General features: G+C 43.3%; 1 protein-coding gene across 1 annotated transcript in view; it reads left to right on the top strand.

Moving 5' to 3' along the window:
* Positions 1-1,935: 1,935 nt before the first annotated feature.
* The window catches only part of COG7 (component of oligomeric golgi complex 7), a gene marked incomplete at its 5' end in the record, with an annotated part of 28,478 nt that continues 2,828 nt past the window's right edge, over positions 1,936-27,585 (top strand). Inside the window, 9 exon segments of the mRNA XM_040356760.1 lie at positions 1,936-2,063; positions 4,272-4,426; positions 8,489-8,605; positions 11,978-12,043; positions 15,114-15,297; positions 15,937-16,077; positions 17,755-17,838; positions 21,205-21,319; positions 24,738-24,881. Coding sequence (XP_040212694.1) covers positions 1,936-2,063; positions 4,272-4,426; positions 8,489-8,605; positions 11,978-12,043; positions 15,114-15,297; positions 15,937-16,077; positions 17,755-17,838; positions 21,205-21,319; positions 24,738-24,881 — 1,134 coding nt within the window.

The raw sequence follows: 27,585 nt of genomic DNA, 5'->3' as shown, positions 1-27,585 counted from the left end.
AGAAAAATGTAAGTCCTACATGTGCCCAATAAGCTGCTATGTGGAAGAACACACCAGGAGAGATGTGATAGAAATGTGCACAATCAGAAACAACCATACAAAAAAGCGCTATTTGGGCCAAGTCTTGTGCGGACAAAATGAACAGGCATAAATCAATAAGCAGTACTACCGTATATACTCGAGTATAAGCCGACCCGAATATAAGCCAAGGCACCTAATTTTACCACAAAAAACTGGGAAAATGTATTGACTCGAGCATAAGCCTAAGCGTGTCCATCTGCATGCCTCACTGTGTCCATCTGCATGCCTCACTGTGTCCATCTGCATGCCTCACTGTGCCCATGCCTCACTGTGCCCATGCCTCACTGTGTCCATGACTAGACTGACGTTTAACATGGGAGTCTATGGAAGGGGTGCCTGGCTTTGAAAAATCGGTGCTCCCCAGCCGTAGGTCTCCTAGACAACAAACTTTGCACACTTGTAGAGGAGAAATGGGGCTACAAGTGTGCCATGTTCCAGGTCCAGGGCACCTACGACCGGCCGGTACTGGGTCCCCAAATTCACTAGAAAAATTACTGTTTAACATGGGAGTCTATGGAAGGGGTGCCGGCTTTGAACAATCGATGCTTCCCGGCCAACAAACTTTGCACACTTGTAGAGGAAGAGCGGGGCTACATGTGTGGGGTCCAGGGGACCTACGGACGGCCGGTACCGGGTCCCCAAAGTCCGGGAGGTCAGGCGCAAAAAGGTTACTCGAGTATAAGCCGAGGGGGGCATTTTCAGCACACAAAAAAATTCTGAAAAATTCGGCTTATAGTCAAGTATATACAGTATTTATCGATTTTAATGTTGCCATAGATTAGATGAATATGTTAAAAAACAATTCAATTCTCCTTTGCATATATGGTCAACAGTCGGCTTGCTCAGCAAGGTATCACTATATTGCTGAGCAAGCTGACTGTTGACCATCTATGCAACATTAAATCGATAAATAGTTCTGCTTATTGATTTTTGCCTGTTCATTTTGTCCGCAGAAGACTTGGCCCAAGTAACGCTATTTTATGACCTGCCTTACTGATCATGCTCCCTAGCAGTCATAAGTTTATTAATTAGTCATTAAGGGGGTAGGTCTCAAATGAGGCAGCAAAGCCTTGCTCCTCTTCTAAGAGGAGTGTGACCTCTGTCCTGTCGAGAAGATCAGCTGCAGGTAGTCTAGAGACAATGTTGGTGAATAGTCCTTTGCACTCAGCTTGCTTTTTTCTGGGGGGGGGGGGGGGGAAAGCACCAGCAGTATAGATCCTGTTTAAGAACATTGTTAAACTTCAACTGGAAATGTTTAGTAATCCCATACATGTTAATGGTTCTTAGGAATGACTCCTATATCCCTAATAGAGTAAACGCTATACTTTTTTATGCTTTTCTCCAGTTGGTTAAAGTGAGTTTTTGTTTATTGCATCAGCGCAATTAGTCCTTTTGTTCATTCACTTCATGCTCCGTTTCTCCTTTTAAGCACCTTGTTCTTTGCTCTCCAACATTGGCATAGGAAGTTGGTATGTGGTGTTGGCTGAAGTCCACTGTATAAGGTGTCGGTCTTTGATTGCTTTGTAGGCATTTGACTCTACCCCCTCCCCCCCCCCCCCCCCCCCCTTATGTGTAAGGTACGAGATATTGAGCTGACATGCTTTATGCCATGTCCTTAACACCTGTGTCATTTGAGCCAATAGCTACAGTATACTAAAATTGGCAAGGAACTAATGATTTATTGTACATAAGGTAAGGTCCCCTGTGTGGTAGACATACTATAGATATGCATGTACAGGAGGCGATGGCACCTTTAGAAATATATTTTTACCTTGAAAAATACTTGTTACCCGCTGTGTATAGAGCATGCGAGACATTAATCATATGATGACTGTGATCTGGTTTTTGTGTTAGGAGAGCACAATTTGGTGAAGTTGGCAGAACTGGTAGAAGCTGTATATGGAGCCTATAAACCTTTCCAGCTGCTGTATGGTGACTTGGAGGAGTCTCATCTTCTTATACAGATCAGTGCCATTCCATTGGTAAGTAAGACCTTTCCTATTAGGATGTGTATTATTAAAGGCCAGACAAACTAAAATGTGGCATTCGGTTGTAAGTTTACTGGTAAGCTGAATCCCATGCTATTTTGTATATCATGGATGCCAGTGGTTAGATGTTGTAAGCAAATAAATTGTAGGATTCAAACTACTTCTCCAAAAGACACAAATACTTCACATATATTAAAAGTTAATACAGTTAATACAATTCTTTATTTCATACAGTAAAAGGCTCAGATAAAAACCTCTATCAAGAACATTCATACTACCATTCAGCCTTCCTTAGAGGGATGGAGATTGTTTAACAGGGTGGTCTTTTGAGATGAGGTATAAGTGGTTGACGCATTTCGGGGGAGCACACGCTTCTTCAGGACCTCCTATCCAAGGTACGGGTTTCGTTTTTTTTTTTTTTTTTTTTTATAAAAAATACATATAAATCGCATAATATCTAATATATAGTTTGTATCATAATCAATCAGATGTCAAAAGAATTTAATAACTATCCCAAGGAAGTAAGGGGAACAAAAAAATAAATTAAAAATAAACATTGGATTGTATCCTTTTAATATACCTTACTATAAATGTGTGAAATCTACCAAACGTATGTGGATTTTACACATTTAGATTACGGTATATTGTCAGGATACAATTCTATGTTTATTTTTTTGTTCCCCTTACTCCCTGGGAATAGTTATATTGATTACATTTAAGCCTATAGGAGTGGTGGCTCGCAGGACTATTGCTATTTCAATAGTTATGACATGCTTTTGACATTGATTTGATTATGATACAAATTATATATTGGATTTTATGTGATTTATATGTATTTTATACTTATACAAGATAGGAGGTCCTGAACAATCGGGTGCTCCCACGAAACGCGTCAACCACTCATACCTTATCTCAAGACTACCCTGTTAAACAATCTTCATCCCTCTAATGGGGGATGATTGGTAGTATGAATGTTCTTGACAGATGTGCTTGATAGATCTTTTTAACTGTATGAAATAAAGAATTGTATTACATTTTGATATATGTGCAGTATTTGTGTCCATTGGAGGGGTAGTTAAAATCCTCTGATTTATTTGCTTACTATTTACCAATTGGAATGAAACCCTCCATTGGCACTGTGATTCTGGGAATCCCACTCTTAGGCCGCGTACACACGATCAGTCCATCCGATGAGAACGGTCCGAAGGACCGTTGTCATCAGTTAACCGATGAAGCTGACTGATGGTCTGATGTGCCTACACACCATAGGTTAAAAACCGATCGCGTCAGAACGCGGTGACGTAAAACACAACGATGTGCTAAAAAAAAAAAGAAGTTCAATGCTTCCAAGCATGCGTCGACTTAATTCTGAGCATGCGCAGGTTTTTGACCGATGGTTTTCCATACTAACGATCGGTTTTGACCTATCGGTTACCAGTCCATCGGTTCAATTTTAAAGCAAGTTCTAAATTGTTTGACCGAAGGTTAACTGACCAATGGGGCCCACACACGATCGGTTTGGACCGATGAAAAGGTCCTTCAGTCCATTTTCATCGGTTTTGACGGATCGTGTGTACGCGGCCTTACACACACTAAAAAATCGAAAACCGTGGTTAGATGTCATCATCAACCTAATCAGCTACTTCTCAAGTCGGACATGGGATGACTGTATCCTGGTTTTCAGCCAAATTACATGACAATTGTATTTCTATGGTAGCAACAACCTGCTAGTGAAATGTAGTTGGGGATGTAAAATTAACTGGGCAGGTAAAAACAGTCCTGATCAGTCAATTCCTGCTCAGGACCTCTCATTTTACCAACCCAGCAAGTTAATGGTGCCCTTTGCAGCTGGCATGCCTTGAGTGAGTCAAATTGAACATACACAAAGGACTTCTGTTGTAGTCGGCTTATCTACCATGTTCATTCAAAGACCAGTTGATGGCGTGATAATCCTCTGTTAGATTCCCCATCATTAAAATCATGTAACTGGGGAATCCACTTGTTACAATGGCACTTTTGTTTGAGTCTTTTGAAAAGGGGCAAAGCTACGAGCTGCTTTGCATGGCAAGGAAGCAAAGTGTGAAGTGGGTGTATTTCATGCATTCAACAGCTGACTATTTTAAAGAATATCCTGACTTACAAGTAGAACCGGTGCTACCTTTACAGTCAGCTAGATCTTACTCTAGACATTTTGTGTTTTAGGAACATGGGGAGGTTCTAGACTGTGTCCAAGAACTCTCACACTCAGTGTCTCGGCTCTTCAGCCTGGCTTCAGGCGCTGTTGAGCGTTGTATCAAACTGACAGATGGTCTTGGAGTCTGCGGTCTTCTGCAGGCACTACAAGCTTTATTTAAAAAGTGAGTATGACTTTTCCTTGGAACATCTGTATCAAACGCACATAGACCATATGACTTTTTTAGGCATGCATATATGAAAGAATATAGAGGCATTAAGGAGTAACAAAAATACATACCCTTTGTACAATATCACAGTTATAACCAGTCACAAATAAAAAATATAAATTTACTTATACAAAGTGTATACAAGTGCTTGTTGGAAGTCTCCTGAGGAAGCCATTGCATGGCGAAACATGTAGAGCAAGAAGTCACTGCTGGTTGCTCATATTATGGTTACTCTATGATGATACTGTGATGTTTGTATAAATACATTTATATTTTTTATATGTATCTGATTAGTAATTTTTTGGCACCCTAAAAATCCCATATTCCCTTCCTACTAATATATGTATTCACAGGGATGTGGTGCCTTCTTGATTTATCCAACTTCCAGCAATTTACAATACAGTCGCATATTAAGTGAAACTGTTAACATAGTTCCCAAGTCTATTTTGAACACATGGGCCTAGATTCACGTAGGGCGGCTTTACGTTGTGCGGGCGTAGCGTATCTTATTTACGCTACGCCGCCGCTACGCGTAGCATAAATCGTGCATGCTCAGTATCACGTCGTATTTACGCCCAAAGATACGCTGGCTCAATGCCTGTGATGTGAAAGTAACCTACGCACAGCCCCATTCACGTACGACTTACGTAAACGACGTAAAAAGATATTCTTGTTCCGACGTCCATACTTTGCATGGGCTAAGCCACCTAGAGACCTGCTTTATCTTTACGCCGGCGTATGTCTTATGTAAACGGCGTAACTAATTGCGACGGGCGTACGTACGTACGTTTGTGAATCGGCGTATCTTGCTCATTTGCATATTCGACGCGGAAAACAGCGGAAGCGCCACCTAGCGGCCAGCGTAAATATGCACCCTAAGATACGACGGCGTAGGAGACTTACGCCGCTCGTATCTTAGCCAAATTTTAGCGTATCTGGTTTCCAGAATACGCTTAAATATACGACGGCGCAGATTCGGACTTACGACGGCGTATCTAATGATACACCGACGTAAGTCTCTGAGAATCTGGCCCATGGCCTCAAACCTCAGAGAGTCTGAAGACAAAAAAATAAAGCATGGGGGGGGGGTGGTTCAAAGGCATGGGGTAGTGGGCAAGGATTTGATCTGATCCCTTGAGTAGCAGCTTGCTATGTATTCCAGACCTCATAGAATTTACGAAGTGTGCACCTTACAGCACATATCAAAAAGCCACTTGTTTCGTTTAAATAATTCATGTTTTGCTTTAAAGGAAATCTTTCATGAATCTGGGCAATTTTGGGTATATTAATAGAAAAGAAAAACAGAAGCAGAAGTTACTTGCAGTAAAAACAAATTGCTGTTTTTTTTATTTTATTTTTTTATTTTCCTTTTCGCGTGATTGGCTGTTTTTTGCAAAATATATATTTTTTTCTTACCTTCACCTCATTACCTAAGCTCAGTAGAAATTCACTTTGCAAAGTCAAAGAACATGTAGCCACATCCCCTCCACTTACTGTCTTCACCCAGCCGAGAGAGGTGCTGTTTGGAGCCGCAGCCATCTTGCCACTTCTGGAAGCTGCTTATGTTCCAGCATGAAGTCTGACAGCTGCCCTTCCTTGAAGAACTCTGCTTCAACTAGCCACATGCCCGGTGAGCTCTGCAGCCTCACGGTGATCCCATGGAGTCTATGACAAGCCTTGATCCACCTTTATCTAATTAGTGCATTTTTATTGTCTTTTATGCTTTAATAAGTCACTACACCTAGAGGGAGGCCCCCTCCTTGTTTTTCATATGTGCATTAGGATTGCAAGACCTAATTTGAGAGGAGCTGTATCCATTTTACCTGGTGTTCCCTACTATTCTCCAGGCCCTTTTATGTGCCCCATGCAATGATGGTTGGGTACCAGTCAGTGCAATAGCTTATTCTTTTTCTTTAAAGTCCAAGAACATGCTTTATTCCTTTAAGCCGACCACGGGTTGCGGGAAAGAAAACCACTCCTTTTCAACACTGTCTGTACCTATGGGGGGAATCCTTCACGTGGAGCCATTGTGTTCTCAGGGCGGGGGTAGCCGTCACCACTGGAGAACATGGTAATTACTGCTGTTGGTTACAATAGCTGCTAGCCATCATCGCAAGTAAAATCTGAAGGCTGGTTGTACCCAAGTTAATTGATCAATCAACTTTGTGTACATTCAGCCTGCCCATACATGGTTCAAATCTTGACGGGTCTCTGCTGAACCAGCTGAGATTCAAACCATCATGAACGGCTGTAATGAGGTAAAGGTACGAGAAAATACATTTTACAGAGAATACCCAATCATGGTAATGTAAACGGCTTATTTTTACTGCCGGTAACCTCTGCTTGTTGTGTTTTTTTTTTTTTTTTTATCTTTTTACATTCGTATACTCGGAATTGCCCAGGTTCATGAAATATTTCCTTTAAAGCAGTGGTTCTTAACCTGGGTTCGATCGAACCCCAGGGGTTCAGTGAGTGAGTCTCGGGGATTTGGCGGAGGTCACACAGGGCCGCCGGTACAAGGCAGGGGCGGACGGGTGCCCTGAGCGATACCATTTCGTATAGGAGGGGGGGGCGCAGCCGCAGGTGAAGCTCTGCCACGGCCACGGCCGCCAGCGCGGCCAGCGGCACTGTACAAATTGTGTGCCGAGTGCACTCCTGCATCCGGGACCGCCCCCTCCCGGCTCCCTTTCCTGTCTGCTGCAGCCTGTTTACTCCCCCTATGAAGGAGTCACTTGGTCCCTTCCAGCGGCGTTACGTCACTCCACTCACGGCCGGAAGGGGGGGACTCGGAGCGCTGCGCAGAGAGCTGTGTGTCGGCGCTGCCTGTGACGAGCTAGAGAGGCAAGGACTAGTCTCGAGGAGCCTGCCTGACTAGTGGAATTTGAACCTAGCAGACAGTGTGCTAAAAAAGACTACTGAACTTGTTTAAATGTAAGTAGAACCTGTTAAGAGCATATAATTAAATGGCTGGATTGGGGGGAGGGGGGGAGGCTGACTGAGGTGAGGTGACCAGCACTTTATTAATATAAAATGGCAGATAAAAAAATGTTTTTGTGTTATTTTAAATGAGCCTTCTCTGACTAGCAAAAAAAAAATTATATATATAAATTGCAGCCTCGCTATGCCATCACATGCAGCCTCTGTGCCATCAATTGTTGCCACTGTGCCCATCACACGCAGCCACTGTGCCCATCAAACGCAGCCACTGTGCCCATCACACGCAGCCACTGTGCCCATCACACGCAAAATCATATTTTATTTTTCCAATTAAGAAAGGTTCGGTGAATGCGCATATGAAACTGGTGGGGTTCAGTACCTCCAACAAGGTTAAGAACCACTGCTTTAAAGGAATTCTTCTCAACCACAGGGATTTGTAATTTAGCCACTAGAAAGCAGAGACAATCAATTTGCATGGCTTTACCTCTTTACTAGCTCCATATGGAGAATCCCTTATATTCATTGAACAAACTCAAGGCATTCTCTGCATGGCATCAGTGCAAAGTGCGTGACTCTCTGTGCTCAGTGTGTACTAAGGCAGTCGCTTGGTACAAGGCCTGGAAGATCGCAGTGATCACTGTTGTAGCACCGACTACTACAGTGGATATCGGCTTCTCCAGTCATCCTTCAAATATAAGATATGCATACATTCATTGGTCTGCGGTGGACCAATGTTACTATGCAATCAAGATGATACCTGGAGTTTAGCTTCAAACAAAATGGTAACATATGCAATGTCTGTTACATCAGCACATTGTCCCAGGCAGGGTAGCAGTTGGCTCCTTTACAGGACAGCTGCCATTCCAGAATAAATAAGGTGCTGTTAACTTATTGGGGGATATCATTATCGGCATTTACTGCCATATCTGTTATTAAACAAAGGCAAAACCCAGCTTTGCTTACATTGCTGGCAAGCCCACTACAGTTGATGCTGCTTGACATACAGGTGTGTAAGAAGCTCCATGTCATGGTTTTGCTCCAGCGCCTTTCATTTGTTCTCTGTGTTCTTTTGTTTCCCAGATATGTGTCCGATTTTACAAACACACTACAGTCAATAAGGAAGAAGTACAAACTGGACAATGTGCCCTCTGATTCCCTATTCCTGGAAGACTGGGCAGCCTTCCAAAACTCAGTCAGGTAATGTTCCTTGGGCAGAGATGTGTGTAAGCGGTTGGTGGGGTATATAGTAGAAAGATTGCATTCTTTCTGGGTTATGTTGTCAAATTCAAAAAATAATGAATGTGATAATTCTGTGGAACAGCTAATATTGGAAGGTAAGAGGAGACATGAGACAATGAGATTACCACATATCTGTTTAGGCCTCAGGTTGCAGACAGAAGCTTGACGTTCCTTTAGTGCCGGTTCACACTACAGTGACTTGGGATCCGGCTTGTCAGACCTCAAGTCGCCCCAAGTCGCTTGACATCAGTAATCCCATGTTAGTCAATGAGAGCCATCTTAATGTACACTACTGTCGCTCCGTCGCTCCGACTTCAGAAAAGGTTCCTGTACTACTTCAAGGCAACTTGTACCCATAGATTTCAATGGAAGTTGCCTCCAAAGTCCGATCACCATCTTAACTGAAGCAACTTTACAGGAAAAGAAAATAGTTTTCTCAGGCAAACCCCTCCCTCCCACAGAGCTGATTATTCTATGATTGGCCACAGCCAAAGTCGCCTGTCCTGGAGGCAACTTTAAGTCGCGTTGTAAGTTGCTCCAAGTCACGCTGAGGTCGCCTTGCAAAGTCGGGTTGCCCCTGTGTGAACCGGCACTTACTTCTTATTCTTCTCTTGTATTCGATCTCCTTGCCTCTCCTCTCCGCTCATGTCTGCTCTACCTTGCTCTTGTATTACCTCTCCTCTCATATCTTACTTTATCAACTATTATATCACCACTCCACTTGTTTCTCTTATTTTTTCCCATACTACATCTTTTCTCTCTTCATACCTCCTCTCCTCTTGTATCTCTTCTCTCTCTTATCTCTTCTTTTCACATATTTTTCCTCTGCTGTGTACCACTTATCCTCTCGCATCTCATCCCTTATATAACCTCTTCTTTCTTCTCCGCTTCTCCTCTTGCACATCTCTATTCCACTTCACTTTCCCCTCAAGCCTCTGCTCTCCTCTCTTCTCTCCTCTCACATTTCCTTTTGCCACCTCATCTTAACTTAATGTTGATAAATGAAGAGTTATGCACTTGGGGGCTAAAACCTGCATGCATCATACGTTCTAGGAGGAGAACAAATTGGGGAGTCAATGGTTGAGAAGGATCTTGGTGTTCTCGTAGATCATTTACCTAATAACATGAAATGCCAAGCTGTGGTTTCTAAAGCTATCAAAAAACTTTCTTGTATTAAAAGTAGGGCTGTGCAAATTAACTTTTAATTAATCGATTAATCTTAAATTTTTTCGATCGATCAAAATCTTTTTGATCGATTAAAATTCTTTTGATTGGTACTCACCTCTCCGCCGGCTTTTGGGCCTTCAGGGAGTTCCGTCGGAGATCCAGTGATGTCACGGACACCGGTGGGGCTTGCTGTGTCCATCTGAAGGGCTCCTTTGCTGCGCCTTCATATCTGCATCTCGGCGGGACCTTACTATCTGCCACACGCAAGGGCTGTTACACTTCCCTCTATCAACCTGGGATTCTACAACCATCCACTGGGTGTTGTGATAGTTCCCTTCATGGGACATCTACATGCTGATGGACTGATGTTAACCTCTCCTCATCTGGATTCAGCAGTGGTATCGTTGTACACATTTTTATACCAGTATCATACTTAGCTACATGTTTTTATGACTGCTTTTGGTACCGTTTGGTATCACTCGCACCATTTTTACAGTTTATGTAGCTACATCAATTTTATCTCCAGTGCAATATTTATTTTGTTACCTACTAGAAGACTATAACAGTTTTAATGTTATTCCCATTAAGCGCTGCCTTTGTGTGTTTTTTTGTATCCTGCTATCCATTTTCCAGTGGTTGGTAGCTGCACTGGGAATCAGCCTGCAAGGAGATCAGCTAAAAGTAGTTGGATCTGTATGTGCGTTATAATTAATCGAAATTAGTCGATTAAAAAAAAAACGATTAATCGAACAGAAAAATTTTGATCAGTAACGGCCCTAATTAAAAGAGATATTGATACCAGAAAGACAGAATTTTGCCCCTGTACAAATCATTACTAAACCTCATCTACAATATGCTGTTTAGCTTTGGGTACCAGTTAACAATAAGGCCCCTTTCACATGGGCGTTACATTTTCTTCATCTGTTCCATCACAATTTTTTTTGTTAGAAAATCAGATGAAAAATGGATGCGGACTTAAGTTTTTACTTCTGTTTTGTGTGAATCTTTTTTTTTTTTACATGCGTTTGCTACAAAAATTTGAAATCAGAATTCAAATTGGTCAAAAATTGATCGACCGATCCAAATTCTATTTGAAGTATAGCTGGTTGCTAAGGAGCTGGCCGGCAAGCCAGCCACCACGTCCCTAACAACAGATGAGTCACCAGCTGTCAGTGGGGGTTCCCTGCTGACAGCCAAATATAAAAAAAGAGGGAGGGGAGGTGCTCGCTCCTCCGTCCGTCCCCATTCCTTTTCTGACCTGCCAGGCTGCATGCTTGGATAAGGGTCTCCCATGAATTTTTTTTTTTTTTACATTTTGGCATGCGGTTTCCCCTTTAAAGAGGAAGTAAACCCTGATGGGATTTACTTCCTCTTTGTTTCCCTGCAAAGGTAAAGCATAATGGGCTACTATGCATCGCATTGTAGCCCATTATGTGACACTTACCTGCAAAGGGTTTTTTCACAATTGTTGTTTTCCCTCCCAATTGTTTTTACATTTTTATGCTGGTGCACCCTCTAGTTTTCTAGTGTGTCTTCTGGGCTTCCCCAGCCTTTAGGGGGGCTGCAAAGTTTTGGAGTAGGTGGAGATCTCTGGTCTACCAATGCCGGAGCGTTCCCTTTTAAGTGTGGGAGGTTGTTCTTTTGATAGGTGTGAACCAGGCCTAAAAGTAAAACTTTTCTCTTTTAAATTGTAGAGCATAGTAAATGGTACAGTGTCCTTCATTCCCAATGGTACAGTGTCCTTCATTCCCAGAATTTTTTGCCCAACATTTCAAATTTCACATCTAGCTGACAGTGCAAATTAATGTATAGCTAAAGCCAAAACCTTCTACTTCCCTTTTTCTTTTTTCTTTTAATAATCTGTGTCTCGTTGGGTAAATATCCCTTCTCTTCCTATCTTGCAGACTTTCTCACTTTCATTCCTGGTAACATTGGTGATCAGGACTATTAGAGTTTGTGAATCCCTCTAACAGGGACATAAAAAGCAATAAAAAAAAAAAAACTTAGTGGTTGTAAATCCCCAATACTATGAAATTTTTTTTTTGCCTTTTTAGTTATTTTAATTGTTTGCCATTTTTGCGGTTTTCTTAAAATGTAAACGTTCGGTTTCTCTTTTTTTTTTTTGTCATTGTGACTATTGTCGTTTTTTTGTTTCCTTTTCAGGATCATAGCTTCTTGTGGCGAGTTGTTAAGACAGTGTGGTGACTTTGAGCAACAGTTGGCAAGTCGGTAAGCAAAGCATTCATAACTCAGTTATGACACTTCTCCCAGGCTACATGCAGTATACCACAAAGGCATTTACAATTGGTGCCGTATACTTGGACATAGCAGACCTATCACAGCTATGACCCGGACACCAGAAGAAGTATATATGTGAACTCGGGCTTCTATGTGTTTTTGGGAATCAAGCTTTACTTGACACTCAGTGTCAGGTAGAACATGAACCTCAATAAATACCATGGCCCAGATTTACGTAGGAAATACGACGGCGTATCTCCAGATACGCCGTCGTATCTCTGAGTGTGAGGCGTCGTATCTTGGCGCCTGATTCAAAGAATCAGATACGCCAGAATTTGTATAAGATACGACCAGCATAAGTCTCCTACGCCGTCGTATCTTAACTGCATATTTACGCTTGCCGCGTGTATGCTGATTTACGCCTAGAATATGTAAATCAGCTAGATACGCCTAATTACGAATGTACGCCCGGCCATCGCAGTACAGATACGCCGTTTACGTAAGGCTTTTTGCGGCGTAAAGTTTCCCCTGCTCTATGAGGCGTAGATGAGGCGTACCAATGTTAAGTATGGACGTCGGGCCAGCGTCAAATTTTCCATCGATTACGTCGTTTGCGTAAGTCGTTCGCGAATAGGGCTGTGCGTAATTTACGTTCACTTCGAAAGCATTGGCTTTTTTGGTTAATTTGGCGCATGCACACTGGGATACTTTCACGGACGGCACATGCGCCGTTTGGAAAAAGCGTAATTTACGCGGGGTCACAATACATTTACATAATACACGCCCACATGTTCCACATTTGAATTAGGCGGGCTTACGCCGGCCTATTTACAATACGCCGCCACAACTTTGCTCTGTGAATACTGCACTTGCCTGTCAAAGTTGCGGAGGCGTAACGTAATTAGGATACGTTACGCCCGCTCACAAATACGCCCTCCTACGTGAATCTGGGCCCTTATCTGTATGAGTTTACATATGTTTCTTTATTTCTTGTGCTTCTTGGTCAGACCTTCACGATCATATTACTTAATCTTGGAAAAAATCTTTCCAGGGGCTATGTACCCAGGGATTTTTTTTGTACAGCCTGAGCCCCCGAGATGGGACATCATTCTGGCCTTCATATATACATAGAAATTGGGTGCTGGTCTTATGTCTGAGATATACATTATATAGTGGTGGATTGGTTTGCCTGAATATTTAATGTCTTCCTTGTCCCTTGTACCATATTTAGCTTTGTAGTAGAGCTGCACGATTCTGGCCAAAATGAGAATCGCGATTCTTTTGCTTAGAATAAAGATCACGATTCTCAAAAAACAGCACTTGTGTGTGTGTGTATATATATATATATATATATATATATATATATATATATATATATATATATATATATATATATATAATATTATATTATAATATATATATAATATTATATTATAATATATATATAATATTTTTTTTTTCTTTGTTGAATTTAAATTTGATATTGATTTTTCTTTTTTAAATGAACTATTTAGATTTGTGGGTGGTGCATGGTGACATAGGGAGGATTGATAATCCAGGCTGGAGATCGCATGGGAGGTGGGGGGTGAATCGAGATCACAATTATACGATTAATCGTGCAGCTCTACTTTGTAGGGTCTCTGCTCTTTCTAAGCTGTCATTCAGAAAACAATTAGGTCATTGTTGCTGCCCAGCATGGGTCATAAAGATCATCTTGGGTAGAGATCACGTTTAGTTAAATTAACTACGAGTATTAGTATTTCCACAACCGTTCAAAAATGATTGGTCACCTACCTGCAATCTTAAAAAATAAAATAAAAAAATTGTTGGACTGCAGAACCTGCATCTAAAATGTATCTGATCTGCATGCCTTTCAAGTGCCCACATCTCTTCACATCTACTCTGGATGCCATTATCTAGGGCACTACTTTTAGCACGGTCCCCGGTCTTATTCAGTGAAGGAAGCCTAGGCCACAAACCTGGAAGGCTCATTCCTATTGGCAATTAAGAGTCCTTTTCTGTTCACCACTCCAGAAACATCCACATTCAAACCCCTCAAAGTGGGCTCCTAGTCCACCCACAAGGGCTGATGCTCAAAGTCTGCCTGAAGGTTTCCAAAGTTGGGGGATGTTTGTTCACAAATGTTAACACTTGGACAGTGTTCACCTCAGATGTTTGAGGAGCTTTCAGCTCCCTTCTCATCTTCTCACTTTCAACCTTCTTTTGCAATGGCGCAGATTAGCAGATCTCCATTTATCCCTCTCGGGTCTTCTGGATCAAGAGGGTTTTACTCCAACCTGTTCACAGTTCCCAAACCCAAGGGAGGCATCTGCCCCTTCTTGGATCTTAAAGGGGCAAATGTCTTCATTCAAGCTCAATATTCCACATGAAATCAAATAGGCCTATCATCTCCTCCCTTCACCAGGAAGACTTTTTTTTTTTTTTGTGGGTCCCCTGCACCTTCAGTTCGTAGCCCTGGCATTCAGTCTTCACTCTTGGTGTTCACCAGGGTACTGGCCCTAGTACTAGCCCGGCTGTGCTCCCATGGAATCCTCCACTCTCTTGACATCCCCCACAACTAGGGAAGTCTTTTCTTCCTGTATTTTGGAAGATCTCCTTGTTAGATGCCAGCCTGTTAGACTAGGGAGGAGTCCTGGGCACCATGTAGGAGATTTGGTTGTCCAAGAAATCTTATTGCATGATTAACATCTCGGATGTTCAGTTGATTTGTCTGTCTCTGCCATGTTGGACCAACCTATTGGAGGGTCATCCAATCCAAAGTTAGGTGGAAAACACCACAGCGGTGGCATGCATTAATAATCAGGGAGGAAACCAAAATCTCATTGTGGCAAGACAGATAGATCCTGTCTTGGGCAGAACTTGTTTAGTTTTACTTTAATAGACTTAAACTGTTATGTGATGTACATTTACTGCCTTTACCAAACCCTAAAATAGCAGTTTTGAGAAGACTGACCCTTTAACTTGAAATCCATTTACATAGTCCACTTGTTTGTGTTCTTGATGCTAAATAAATGTACCTGTTCTAATTCATGTGTTCTAGGATCCTGTCCACAGCCGGAAAACACTTGTCTGAATCCTACAGCCCTCGTAGCCTTACTGGCATGCAGGAGGCAAGCGGCACCGAGCGCAAGAGCAGCAAAAACCCCTGGCAGGAGTACAATTACCTCCAGAAGGGCAACCCGGCAGAGTATGGAAGCCTGATGGAGACATTGTACATGCTAAAGGTTAGCTATACCCTTCCCTCTATGCTGTCCCAAATAAAGCAGTCTTTGCTTATCGTTGTTTACTCACCAGTGGCAGGAACAGTCAATTCTGACTAATGCAGACAATGTCATGGTACACAGGAATTCATCACAGGAGTTAATTACTTTAAACTCAAACAATTCGCTCAAAATCCCTTAAAGCGGAGCTCCACCCTAAAGTGGAACTCCCGCTGATCGGAACCCTCCCCCACTCCGGTGTCACATTTGACACCTTTCAGGGGGAGGGGGGTGCAGATACCTGTCTAAAGACAGGTATTTGCACCCACTTCCGGCCAGTCTGCGGGCAGCACGTCACCTCCCGTCCTCCCCCCGTTGTGTTCTGGGAAACACTCGGCTCCCAGAGCACAGCGGGAGCTAATCAGCAGGCGCAGCGCAACTCGCGCATGCGCCGTAGGGAACCGGGCAGTGAACAATACACCAGTCTTTTCTGAGTACAAGAACTTCAGCAGTATAAAGACTGGAAATATAGAAGAATGAAAGCTCACCATGCAAGAAAACCTTTTTTCAAAACTGTATAACTTGTTTTTACCCTTTTTGCTTTTACATGTTATTAATACATGGACCTGGATCGTTGTTTCTTTTTCAATACATCTCTTCCAGGAGAAGGGAGCAGTCAATGCCGGCCTTCTTTCCTCCGCCCGATCAGCTCTAACTCGCCAAAATCAGGTAGCTCACCAGCTGGCCTTTGATTCTGTTTTCTTGAGGATAAAACAACAACTCTTGTTGGTGCCCAAGATGGAGGTAAGTTCTACCCCAGTTCTAGATGCTGCCCTCTGCATCTAAGTGAAGGCCCTTTAGCACTTACACACATGTAGTAATGCATGGTTCTTACCAATGTAACTGTGTGGGTTTATGAAAGTCGTAGTTTTAAATTCACGTTCATTGTGCTTTTTAAACACAGTTTTTTTGGTTTCGATTTGTAAAAAAAATGCATAAAATTATCGTTTTGCATTTATGATTCTTAATTTATTGAGTCTGCTTTATATGGACATTTCAGTATATTTACAACTCTGGCCTCGTTCACACAGAGAGTACTAAAATATACTCCCATTGAGAGCGATGTTTACCCATTCACGGGTGCTCTGTGCTTGCAGTACCATTGATGTCAAATGGGACGCAGTTACTGCACAGATATAGGCGCTGCTCCAAATCTGATATTGGTGCCGGTGCGCGGCCCTAAGCGTTGACAGTGCGCGCTCAGGGCCGTGCATTACTACATATTTTAGATTGGGACCAGCGTCTGTGTCCCAAAGGATATAAATGATACTGCATGAATAAGTTCCTCCAATGCCATTAAATACAGAAACCGTAAAATATATAAAAAACTAGCTTTATTCAATAAGAAAAGCAGTTATTCAAGTGACTCTGCCTAGGCCACAATTATGTCATTAGTCTGCTGCAGGCAGGACAAAGTCACAAGGTGGGAGGCTGCAGCAGAGACTGCTCTGTGTCAAAAATTAGTTTTTCTGGTGCTGCCCCCACAAATGTTCTCCCAATCACTACATTGCATTGCTCTTCCGAGTCCAGCGCTACTCAGCCCACTTCCTGTGAGCCCTCTGGGAGCATGTCATCACAGCTCTCTGGCCTCACAGTACTGCTGCACAGAAAATTGTTAAGTATTGGTAAGGAAATGCTTAAAGCGGAGCTCCACCCTAAAGTGGAACTTCCGCTTATCGGAACCCTCCCCCCCTCCGGTGTCACATTTGACACTTTTCAGGGGGAAGGGGGTGCAGATACCTGTCTAAAAACAGGTATTTGCCCCCAATTCCGGCCACATAGTCTGCGGGTAGACTACGGGCAGGATGTCAGATCCCGTCCCCCCCGTTGTGTTCTGGGAAACACACAGCTCCCAGAACACAGCGGGGACCAGTGAGCACGGCGCACACAACTCGCCCATGTGCCGTAGGGAACTGGGCAGTGAAGCTGGAGCGCTTTACTTCCTGGTTTCCTCACCGAGGATGGCGGTGGGGGCAGCAGAATGACAAGCGATCGCTCGTCATCTGCTGCCAACGGCGCTGGACTCCAGGACATGTAAGTGTCCTAATATTAAAAGTCAGCAGCTGCCGTATTTGTAGCTGCTGGCTTTTAATATTTTATTTTTTCGGCAAACTTCCGCTTTAAGAGCACAGGAAGGGGTTGGACTGTGTTTTACGTCACCGCGTTCTGACCCGATCGGTTTTGAAAACGATGGTGTGTACGCACATCAGACCATCGGTCTGCTTCAGCGGTGAACCGATGAAAACAGTCCGTCGGACCATTCTCATCGGATGGACCGACCGTGTGTATGCGGCCTTAGAGGCAGCAGTGCCGGCTTAGATGATCTTACAGTGCAGATATACAGCTATGAGTCAAACCATGCGTAGAATTTTCATATCTTTTTGCCATTACCTTTTTTCATCAGTGACTCTTAATTTTCAGAGCTGGGGATATGAAGAGTCAGGAGAAACACTGACAGAAGATTTGCCCACATTCAGCCTTACTCCACTCGAGTATATAAGTAATGTAAGTGGTGCTATATACTACCAATGGCCAGACTGTAATTTAATTTATCACTAATTACATTACCATTTCTGTTATAAACTTGTCAACTTGCAGGGGATTTGTCTCTCTAAAGCAAGCCATAGATGATGCGATTTTCTTTCCTGCAATCATGGGTTGCAGAAAAGAAAATCGCTTGATTCTCCCATCAACAAAAAACATTTTGATTGGGGAATCCCTACCGCAAGGCTATTATGTTCTGCTGTTGGGTAGCCTGCCCTACCAGCGGAACACTGCTGGCTGCTATAGCCCCCTGCAGTGATCGCATATGAAAAAAATGGGCTGGTTGTACTGAAGTCGATCGATTTGTTGGACTACTTCAATTCAATCAGTCTGCCCATAGATGAATCGGTTCTTGGCTGGTCTCTGCTGAACCTGCTGTGCTTCAATGCATCTTTGGCAAGCTTAAATGATGTGTAGATTTTTTATTTATTTTTTAAGGAATTATTCATGTAAATTGATGCTTCCATTTTCAGTAAATATGGAAATTTAAAATCCACGGTGAGAATGCTGCCCCTTCATTGATGCAGTACAGATAATAGCCCAGATTCACTACGCCGCCGTAACTTAGTGAGGCAGGTCCCGAATTCACAAAGAACTTGCGCCCAAAGTTACGGCAGCGTAGTGTAACTGTGCCGGCGTAAACCCGCGTAATTCAAAGTAGGCTGGTGTGGGCGTGTTTTATGCCAATGAATCGTGACCCGACGTGATTGACGCTTTTAACGAACGGCACATGCGCCGTCCGGTAAAGTATTCCAGTGCGCATGCTCAAAATTACGCCGCAAATAGTCAATGCTTTCGACGTGAACGTAACTTACGTCCAGCCCCATTCACAGACGACTTGCGCAAACGACGTAAAATACGACGCTGTTCGTACGTTTCCGACGTCCATACCTAACATGACTTACCCCTGCTTTATGAGGGGTAACTTTACGCCGGCGTATGTCTTACGGAAACAACGTATCTTGATACGCCGGGCGCACTTACGTTCGTGAATCAGCGTATCTAGCTAATTTGCATATTCGACGCGGAAATCTACGGAAGCGCCACCTAGCGGGCAACGTAAATATGCAACTAAGATACGACGGCGTAAGAGACTTACGCCGCTCGTATCTAAGCCGAATTTATGCGTAACTGATTCTTAGAATCAGGCGTATAGATACGACGGCTCTCATTCGGACTTACGACGGCGTACGTGGCGATACGCCGTCGTAAGTCCTTTGAGAATCTGGGCCAATAAGTGTTGTCACTCCTGCACAGGAAGTGTATTACAGATAGGATCAAATCTGAAAATGTAGATGAATAACTGAAAAAAAGACAACAAATGCAGCCTCCACATTACAACTGCCATTTTTGTATTTTGGATACGATACACTGGGGTAGCTAGATGTGACCAGCTGTAAATTGAGAAACTACAGGCTTGATATTATGCAGTGATGAATTTGATATCAAGGCCCCTTGCAATATCTTCTCATCCCACTGTATGGCTAGGAGGCACAGCTTACGTGAGGGTGGCAACACTACTCGGAATACAGGAACAGTGCAGTAGCGTTTGAATAAGGGTAAATCATAATGAAACAAACAAGAGTTGAGACGGGAGTGAATGTCTCATACACATAATGTAAATAGTGTGAATATTTAACACAAAAAATCCACAGTGGGCCGCCAATCATGTATCCATATGAATACAAAGTCCACACAAGTGATTGAGATGATGGTCAAATGACAGCCACCAATGTGACAATCCCACCACCATGGATAATGACAATGGACTTACCAGAAAATATGGACCCAAATACCATAGGGTAGTGGGTCACACAGGCAAAAGGACATCAACCAGGGGAGCCAGATCACTCGGGTATCTCTGGATGGATAAGTCTCACAGATCTCCACAGCTCTGCTATGGATGGACTCCAACAAGGACGCACCGTCATCCCCTGGGTCCTCTGCACGTTGTAGAGCGTAGGGCACTTGTCTTACAAATTCCAACAATCACAGCATCAGGCAGCAAACCAGTATTCGTAAGACAGGTGCCCTCGGCTCTACAAAGCGCAGTGGATCCAGGGGATGATGGTCCATCCATGTTGGAGTCCATCCATACCAGAGCTGTGGAGATCTGTGAGACTTATCCATCCAGAGGTACCCGAGTGATCTGGCTTCCCTGGTTGATGTTCTTTTACCTCTGCCTGTGCAACCCACTACCATATGATACTTGGGTCCATATTTTCTGGTAAGTGCATTGTCATTTTCCACGATGGTGGAATTGTCATTTGTTGTTTGACCATCATCTCAAGCACTTGTGTGGACTTTGTATTCATATGGGTACATGAATGGTGGCCCACTCTGAACTTTTTTATGTTCTATATTTTCAGTACAGTGGAACCTCCATTTAAGAGTAACTTGGTTTGAGAGCGTTTTGATTTGCAAGCAACTTTTTTTTTATTTTTTATTCTGACTCAGTTTGTGAGTGTTGACTCACAAGACGAGCAGAATTCAACCTAAATAGGCCTGCAGTACCTCATTTGGCCTGAGGTTTCGGGGGGTGCAGAAGCCGAGCAGAGCCGAAAATTGCCCTGCAGTACCTCATTTGGCCTGAGGTTCGGGGGGCGCAGAAGCTGAGAAAAGCTGAACATTGACCTACAGTACCTCATTTGGCATGAGGTCCGGGGGCACATGAAACGAGCCAAAGTGTCCTCGGCCGTTTTTGATGATCTCCGGGGCCCCCTCCCCCTCTGGCCGCATTCGGTATTGCATCCCATTGAAGTCAATACAGAACAAATAATTTTCGTTTCCATTGACTTCAATGGGAAAACTCACTTTGATATGCGAGTACTTTGGATTACGAGCATTCTCCTGGAACGGATTATGCTCGTAATCCGAGGTTCAACTGCATTAACATAATGTGTATGAGACATTCACTCCTGTCTCCACTTTAGTTTTTGTTTTATTATGATTTATACTTCTTCATATAATCTGATTTTAACTATGCCTATCTAGTGCATCACTGTATGAGTCTTGAATTTTGCACAATAATTGTCAATTGTGGAGCTGGCAGTTTTTTAGCGCGGTCATTTTCTCTTTAGTGCAGTAGCATTGTCACCCCATTACAGAAATTTGGATTTGTGATACATTGCAAGGGGATTAAAGGGAATGCCGTGAGTGCAGATGTACATATTTTTTAAAGGTAGACTGTAATCCTACTTTTCTATTTATTTTTAGTATTAAATGTACATATTTATTTAAGGAACAATTTAACGGATTTCTGCAGTCAAACCCTTTTCTCTGCTTTATTAGAACACTTCTAGTCACTTTGGTTCCTTGTCATTTTAGATTGGTCAGTACCTCATGTCCCTCCCCCTGCATCTGGAGCCATTCGTAACCCCCGAAGACTCAGCATTGGAGCTAGCATTGCATGCTGGAAAGCTGCCCTATCCTCCAGAGCAAGGTGAGTTATGCCGGCCATACACTATACGAAAAATCACCCGAACCGATTGTCGAAAAATGACAATTCGGCCGTGAGCACAAACGATGGTGCCATCACGTAATGACCTATAAATCGTTCAGAGGACATAAATAAATACCTAGTGCAGACAATTCAGACAGGAAATACATTAACCTTTAAATTTATCTTTCGTTCAGCAGAAAAACAAACAAACTGTCTAAATGACCGCTTTTCTGACGTTTTTTGTGTATGGCCAGCATCAGGCGAACAGCACCAAAATATTTCTTTAGATCAGTCTCACGGCTTTTCAGCAGACATGTTTATATCCAAAAAACTAAAAGGAAAAATTTCCATCAGCGAGATGATGATCCAACTCTTATTTTTGCTGATAATTGGTCTTATTACAATTATGTCCAATAGCACATGTGTTTTAGCTTAGTAAATTAACTACTTGCCGACCAGCCGTCGCAGTTATACGGCGGCAGGTCGGCTCCCCTGCGCGAGAGCCCGTAGCTCTACGTTGGCTCTCGAAGCGGCCACTAGGGGCGTGCGCCCCCCCGCTCGTCCCTGACTCTGTTCATACAATGTATGAACAGTGATCAGTCATTTCCCCTAGTGAGGCCACCCCCCCTACAGTTAGAACACACCCAGGGAACATACTTAACCCCTTCTCTGCCCCCTAGTGTTAACCCCTTCCCTGCCAGTGGCATTTTTATAGTAATCAATGCCTTTTTATAGCACTGATCGCTATAAAAATGACAATGGTCCCAAAAATGTGTCAAAAGTTTCCGCCATAATGTTGCAGTACCGAAAAAAAATCACTGATCGCCGCCATTACTAGTAAAAAAAATATGAATAAAAATGTCAGAAAGCTACCCCCTATTTTGTAAACGCTATAACTTTTGCGCAAACCAATCAATAAATGTTTATTGCGATTTTTTTTTTTTACGAAAAATATGTAGAAGAATACGTATCGGCCTAAACTGAGGAAAACATTTTTTTTATATATATTTTGGGGGATATTTATTATAGCAAAAAGTAAAAAATATTCATTTTTTTCAAAATTGTCGCTCTATTTTTGTTTATAGCGCAAAAACTAAAAAGCGCAGAGGTGATCAAATACCACCAAAAGAAAGCTCTATTTGTGGGAAAAAAAGGACGCCTATTTTGTTTGGGAGCCACGTCGCACGACGGCGCAATTGTCAGTTAAAGCGACGCAGTGCTGAATCGCAAAAAGTGCTCTGGTCTTTGACCAGCAATATGGTCTGGGGGTTAAGTGGTTAACGAAGAATTCCAGGTATAGATATTTTCATATAGTTACTTTGGTCCAGATTTCATATACCATACGTGTGCGATCCTTCTGGAAGCTTGAAATCGCTGTAGTAGACTTCTTCTACAGTGCTCTCCACTAGCTTCTGGGTCTCATGCCAAGTGGCTGCCCTGCTGCATTGTGAATACAGAAGGTCAGCCACTTGGCACGGACGCCATTCAGAGAATGCTTTGCAAAGCATTATTTGATTGGACGAGGTGGAGAGTGTGATATCACCACCCTGCCTCCTTACCTCATCCAATCAGAAAGTGCTTTGCATTCATTGAGGAAGCAGCCAGTTTCCTGTGTTAACAATGCAGCAGGGCATCTGCTTGGCACAGGACCCAGAAGCTAAAGGAGATCACTCTAGTAGCAGTGCCTACTACAGGGAGGTCCAGTTTCTAGAGGGATCCCATGGGTGTGTATTGTCCAAGCTGGACCAATGTAACCATTTTTATTTTTTTACGTTTTGGATAGTGTAGAGAGGGATTGGAACAAAGTTTAGGTTTTTATTGCTGTCTGTGTCCCCTTTGGGGAGATTAATCCTCTCTTTTTGTCCGGATATCAGGAAAGTGAAATTTAAAAGGAAACCCAGATTTGTAGGTTGTCCCCAGAAAAGTAATTGAGGGGAAATCTTCCAATGGACACCCCTTAAAGTGGTTGTAAACCCGGAAAAAAAAAACCCTGCAAGACAAAGTCATAATGAGCTAGTATGACTAGCATACTAGCTCATTAGCATTACTTCCCTTAGATCGAAGCCGTCCTCGTCTCCCCCTCTGGCCGCAGACATCTCTCCACAGATACCCGGAAGGTCACTTCCGGGTATCGCCGCTCCGGCGCTGTGATTGGCCGGAGAGACGAAGATGTCACTCCGTGCATTCGCGCAGGAGCCATCAAATACGGCATTGCCATTTTAATGAATGGGATTATCACTGCGCCTGTGCCGCTGTCTACGGTGCGCATGCACTTTAGACAACGGTGTATACCTTTTGGCAAATATCTCCTAAACCCTCCCTTACCTTATCCAAAATGCAAAAAAAATGGCCCATAGTTTTACTTTAATCACTTAAGGACCGCCTAACGCCAATATATGTGGGCAGAATGGCACGGCTGGGTACAGGTACAAGTGCCCAGCCATGGGTCGGAACGACAATCAGTGACGTCACACGTCCAGCCACGTCCCCCTACAGTAAGAATCACTCCCTTAGGGCACACTTAACCCCTTAGCGCCCCCTAGTGGTTAACCCCTTTACTGCCATGGTCCCAAAATGGACAATGGTCCCAAAAATTTGTCAAAAGTGTCCGATGTGTCTACCATAATGTCGCAGTCACCAAAAAAATCGCTGATCGCCACCATTACTAGTAAAAAAATATATATATATATATATATTAATAAAAATGCCATAAAACTATCCCCTATTTTGTAAACCCTATCACTTTTTACCAAAAATATGTAAAAGAATACGTATTGGCCTAAACTGAGGGGAAAAAAAATGTTTGTTTATATATTTTTTGGGGGATATTTATTATAGCAAAAAGTAAAAAATATTGATTTTTTTTCAAAATTGTCGCTCTATTTTTGTTTATAGTGCAAAAAATAAAAACCGCAGAGGTGATCAAATACCACCAAAAGAAAATTCTATTTGTGGGAAAAAAAGGACGCCAATTTTGTTTGGGAGCCACGTCGCACGACCGCGCAATTGTCAGTTAAAGCGACGCAGAAAGGGGCCTGGTCCTTTACCTGCATAATGGTCCGGGTCTTAAGTGGGCAATGTAAAAATTAAAAGGGGTTATAACCCAAAAATTTAAAAAATGGCCCATAGTTTTACTTTAATGTAAAAATGATGGGGAACAATTGGTGGTAAATATGACACATCTCTACATCTAGTGATCAAATTTGATTGCCTCCCATATACATACAGAATATCATTAGAAAATATGGAATGCACACTGAAGAATATTTGTAGCCAGCCAAACTTTTCAAGCCTGTATCTAAAAAACACTATAGTTCCTCCTTAAAACATCTTGGTGAAATTATTTACATAAAATGTATGTATACTAAAAACAATGATAATTTTGCCAAACCTTATTTGTGTGTCTGTGTGTTTTCAGGAGAAGAGACGCCAGAACTAGACAACATGGCTGATTATTGGCTGGGATCACTGGCAAGAGCCACAATGCAGACTTACTGTGACGTCATTCTGCAGATCCCAACCGTCACCCCACACTCCAGCAAACAGCTGGCAACTGATATAGGTGAGCCTGCACAAATCACTGTGTCCCATTGAACTTGCAGAGAATATTTATACTTGGACGAGTCAGCTGTGTGGCTCAGAGCTTAAAGCGGAGTTCCACCCAAAAATTAAACTTCCGCTTAATCCACTCCTCGCCCCCTTACATGCCACATTTGGCATGTCATTTTTTTGGGGGGGGAGTGGGGGCTTCAGGAGGAGTGGGACTTCCTGTCCCACTTCCTCCTTCCGCCGAGGGGCTGCAAAGGCGAATAACCTAATCGGCTTTTGGCAGCCCCTCCCTGTAGGCGATCGCCTGGGACATGTGACAGGTCCCAGGCGATCGCCTGTCCAATCGGATGGCGCAGCGCTGCTCGCGCATGCGCAGTGGGTGCCCGGCCGTAAAGCCGAAAGCTGTCACGGCCGGGTGCCCACAGTTGCAGTGGAGGCGCCGGCGGTGAAGGGGGGGACCGGAACGAAGCTCCCAGCGGCACGTCGCTGGACTGGGCAACAGGTAAGTGTATGTTTATTAAAAGCCAGCAGCTACACTTTTTGTAGCTGCTGACTTTTAATAAACATAAAAAAAATGCCTGGAACACCCCTTTAAAGGAGAAGTCCAGCCTGAACTTTTTAGGCTGGGCTTCTCCTATGGGTCACAGGAGTGCAAATTGTTTTGCACTCCTGTGACCCGTTTTCAGCGGAAAGCGGTCTGAAGTCCACTCTCCGCTGACATCACTGCCAAATATGTATGCTCAGGCTTTTTTTTTTACTTTTCCCATGAAATTGCATTTTTAACTTTCACAATATATTTTGGAGTGTGATACAAGGACACTGAAGGAACTTGGAATACCTTATGAAACTAGGATGAGTCTAATAAAAAGAAAATGAATGATGCCATTTTCTTATAGGTATAATAAAATACATTTCAGTTGGGGCTCATTCACACTGTAATACCATCATAAGCCCATGACTTGCATTCTGATACTGAAATTCCCATTGAATGATTTTGAAAAGATCTATAAGGGGTAACCCATATTTGTATTGCCGACTTCATCCAAGTAAGCTGCAACACCACCTTTACCTTGATTTACCGTATTTATTGGCGTATACCGTGCACTTTTTTGCCTTGAAAATCAGGGCAAAATCGTGGGTGCGATACGCCGATACCCGCTTTCCCACGCCGAGTTTGAATACTGCGCCGGCATATACCGAGCGCAGTACACTCGTGTATAGTCGGGCAGTCTCGGCTCCTCTCGCGCTGACGTCCTGGACGTACAGGACGTGAGCGCGAGAGTAGCCGAGCCTGCCCGACGAGTGTACTGTGCTCGGTATATGCTGGCGCAGTATTCAAACTCGGCGCGGGAAACGAGCGGGGAGGACGCCGCAGAAGGACGCCGAACCCGACGAAGAGGACACCCGACGCCGCAGACGGACGCCGGACCCGACAAGGCTGCCGATGGACGCCGTGCAAGACACCAAAACTGTAAGTACAAAAATCTTTTTTCCACAGGAATTTCGGGGCAACTTTAGGGGTGCGCGCTATACGCGGGAGCGTGCTATACCCCAATAAATACGGTAATAAAAATACAGTAAACTAAAGGATAAGTTCACCTTTGTAATGTGAATGTGCTTACTCCATTATGAAAGGTAGTTTTACCAGAACGAGCGCTCCCATCTCATAACTTGCTTCTGAGCATGCGCAGGTTTTTTTATGTCATTTTAGTCCACACACGATCATTTTTTACAACCCGAAAAACGACACAGTTTAAAACGACGTTAAAAAATGCAGCACGTTCGAAAAAAAATTCTGTCGTTTTTCAGAACCTGTAAATGATGTGTAGCCCACACACGATCATTTTAAATGACGTTTTTGAAAAACAATGTTTTTTTCATGCCGAAAAATGATCGTGTGTACGCGGCATTAGACTCTGCAGGAGCCTGATATTGCACCCACGATCTACTGATAGCAGATACAATACTTAACAGGCTGCAGTTTAAAAAATAATGAATGCACTTTTTTTCTTTTTCTTTTTTATCCTAATAACCAGGATAATAAATTATGACACTGCCTGTAGTGCTCTCTCTTAAAACCGATCACAACTGCTGAAATTCTTTCATGATTTGTTAACTAGATCCACAGTGAAACCTTGCAGTACACAAAAATATAATGGGGCAAATCCACAAAGGATGTACGCCGGCGTATCTCTTGATACGCCGGCGTACTTTCAAATTTCCCGCGTCGTATATTTGTTTTGAATCCTCAAAACAAGATACAACGGCATCTGGGTTAGATCCGACAGGCGTACGTCTTCGTACGCCTTCGGATCTTAGATGCAATTCTTTGGCCTCCGCTAGGTGGCATTCCCGTCGTAATCCGCGTTGAGTATGCAAATGAGCTATTTCCAACGATCCACGAACGTACGCGTGGCCGTCGCATTTGTTTACGTCGTTTCCGTTCGGCTTTTTCCGGCGTATAGTTAAAGCTGCTCTCTGGTGGCGTACTCAAGGTTAAGTATGGCCGTCGTTCCCGCGTCTAATTTTGAAAATGTTACGTCGTTTGCGTAAGTCGTCCGTGAATGGGGCTGGACGCCATTTACGTTCACGTCGAAAACAATGACGTCCTTGCAAAGCATGGCGGGAAATTTTAGGGACGGCGCATGCGCAGTTCGTTCGGGGCGGGGACGCGCTTCATTTAAATGAAACACGCCCCCGACTCGTCGCATTTGAAT

This window comes from Rana temporaria, chromosome 6 (assembly GCF_905171775.1).
Source record: "Rana temporaria chromosome 6, aRanTem1.1, whole genome shotgun sequence".
NCBI lineage: Eukaryota > Metazoa > Chordata > Amphibia > Anura > Ranidae > Rana > Rana temporaria.
Note: the sequence above shows the minus strand (reverse complement) of the source record. Positions and strands in the feature narration are given on the sequence as shown.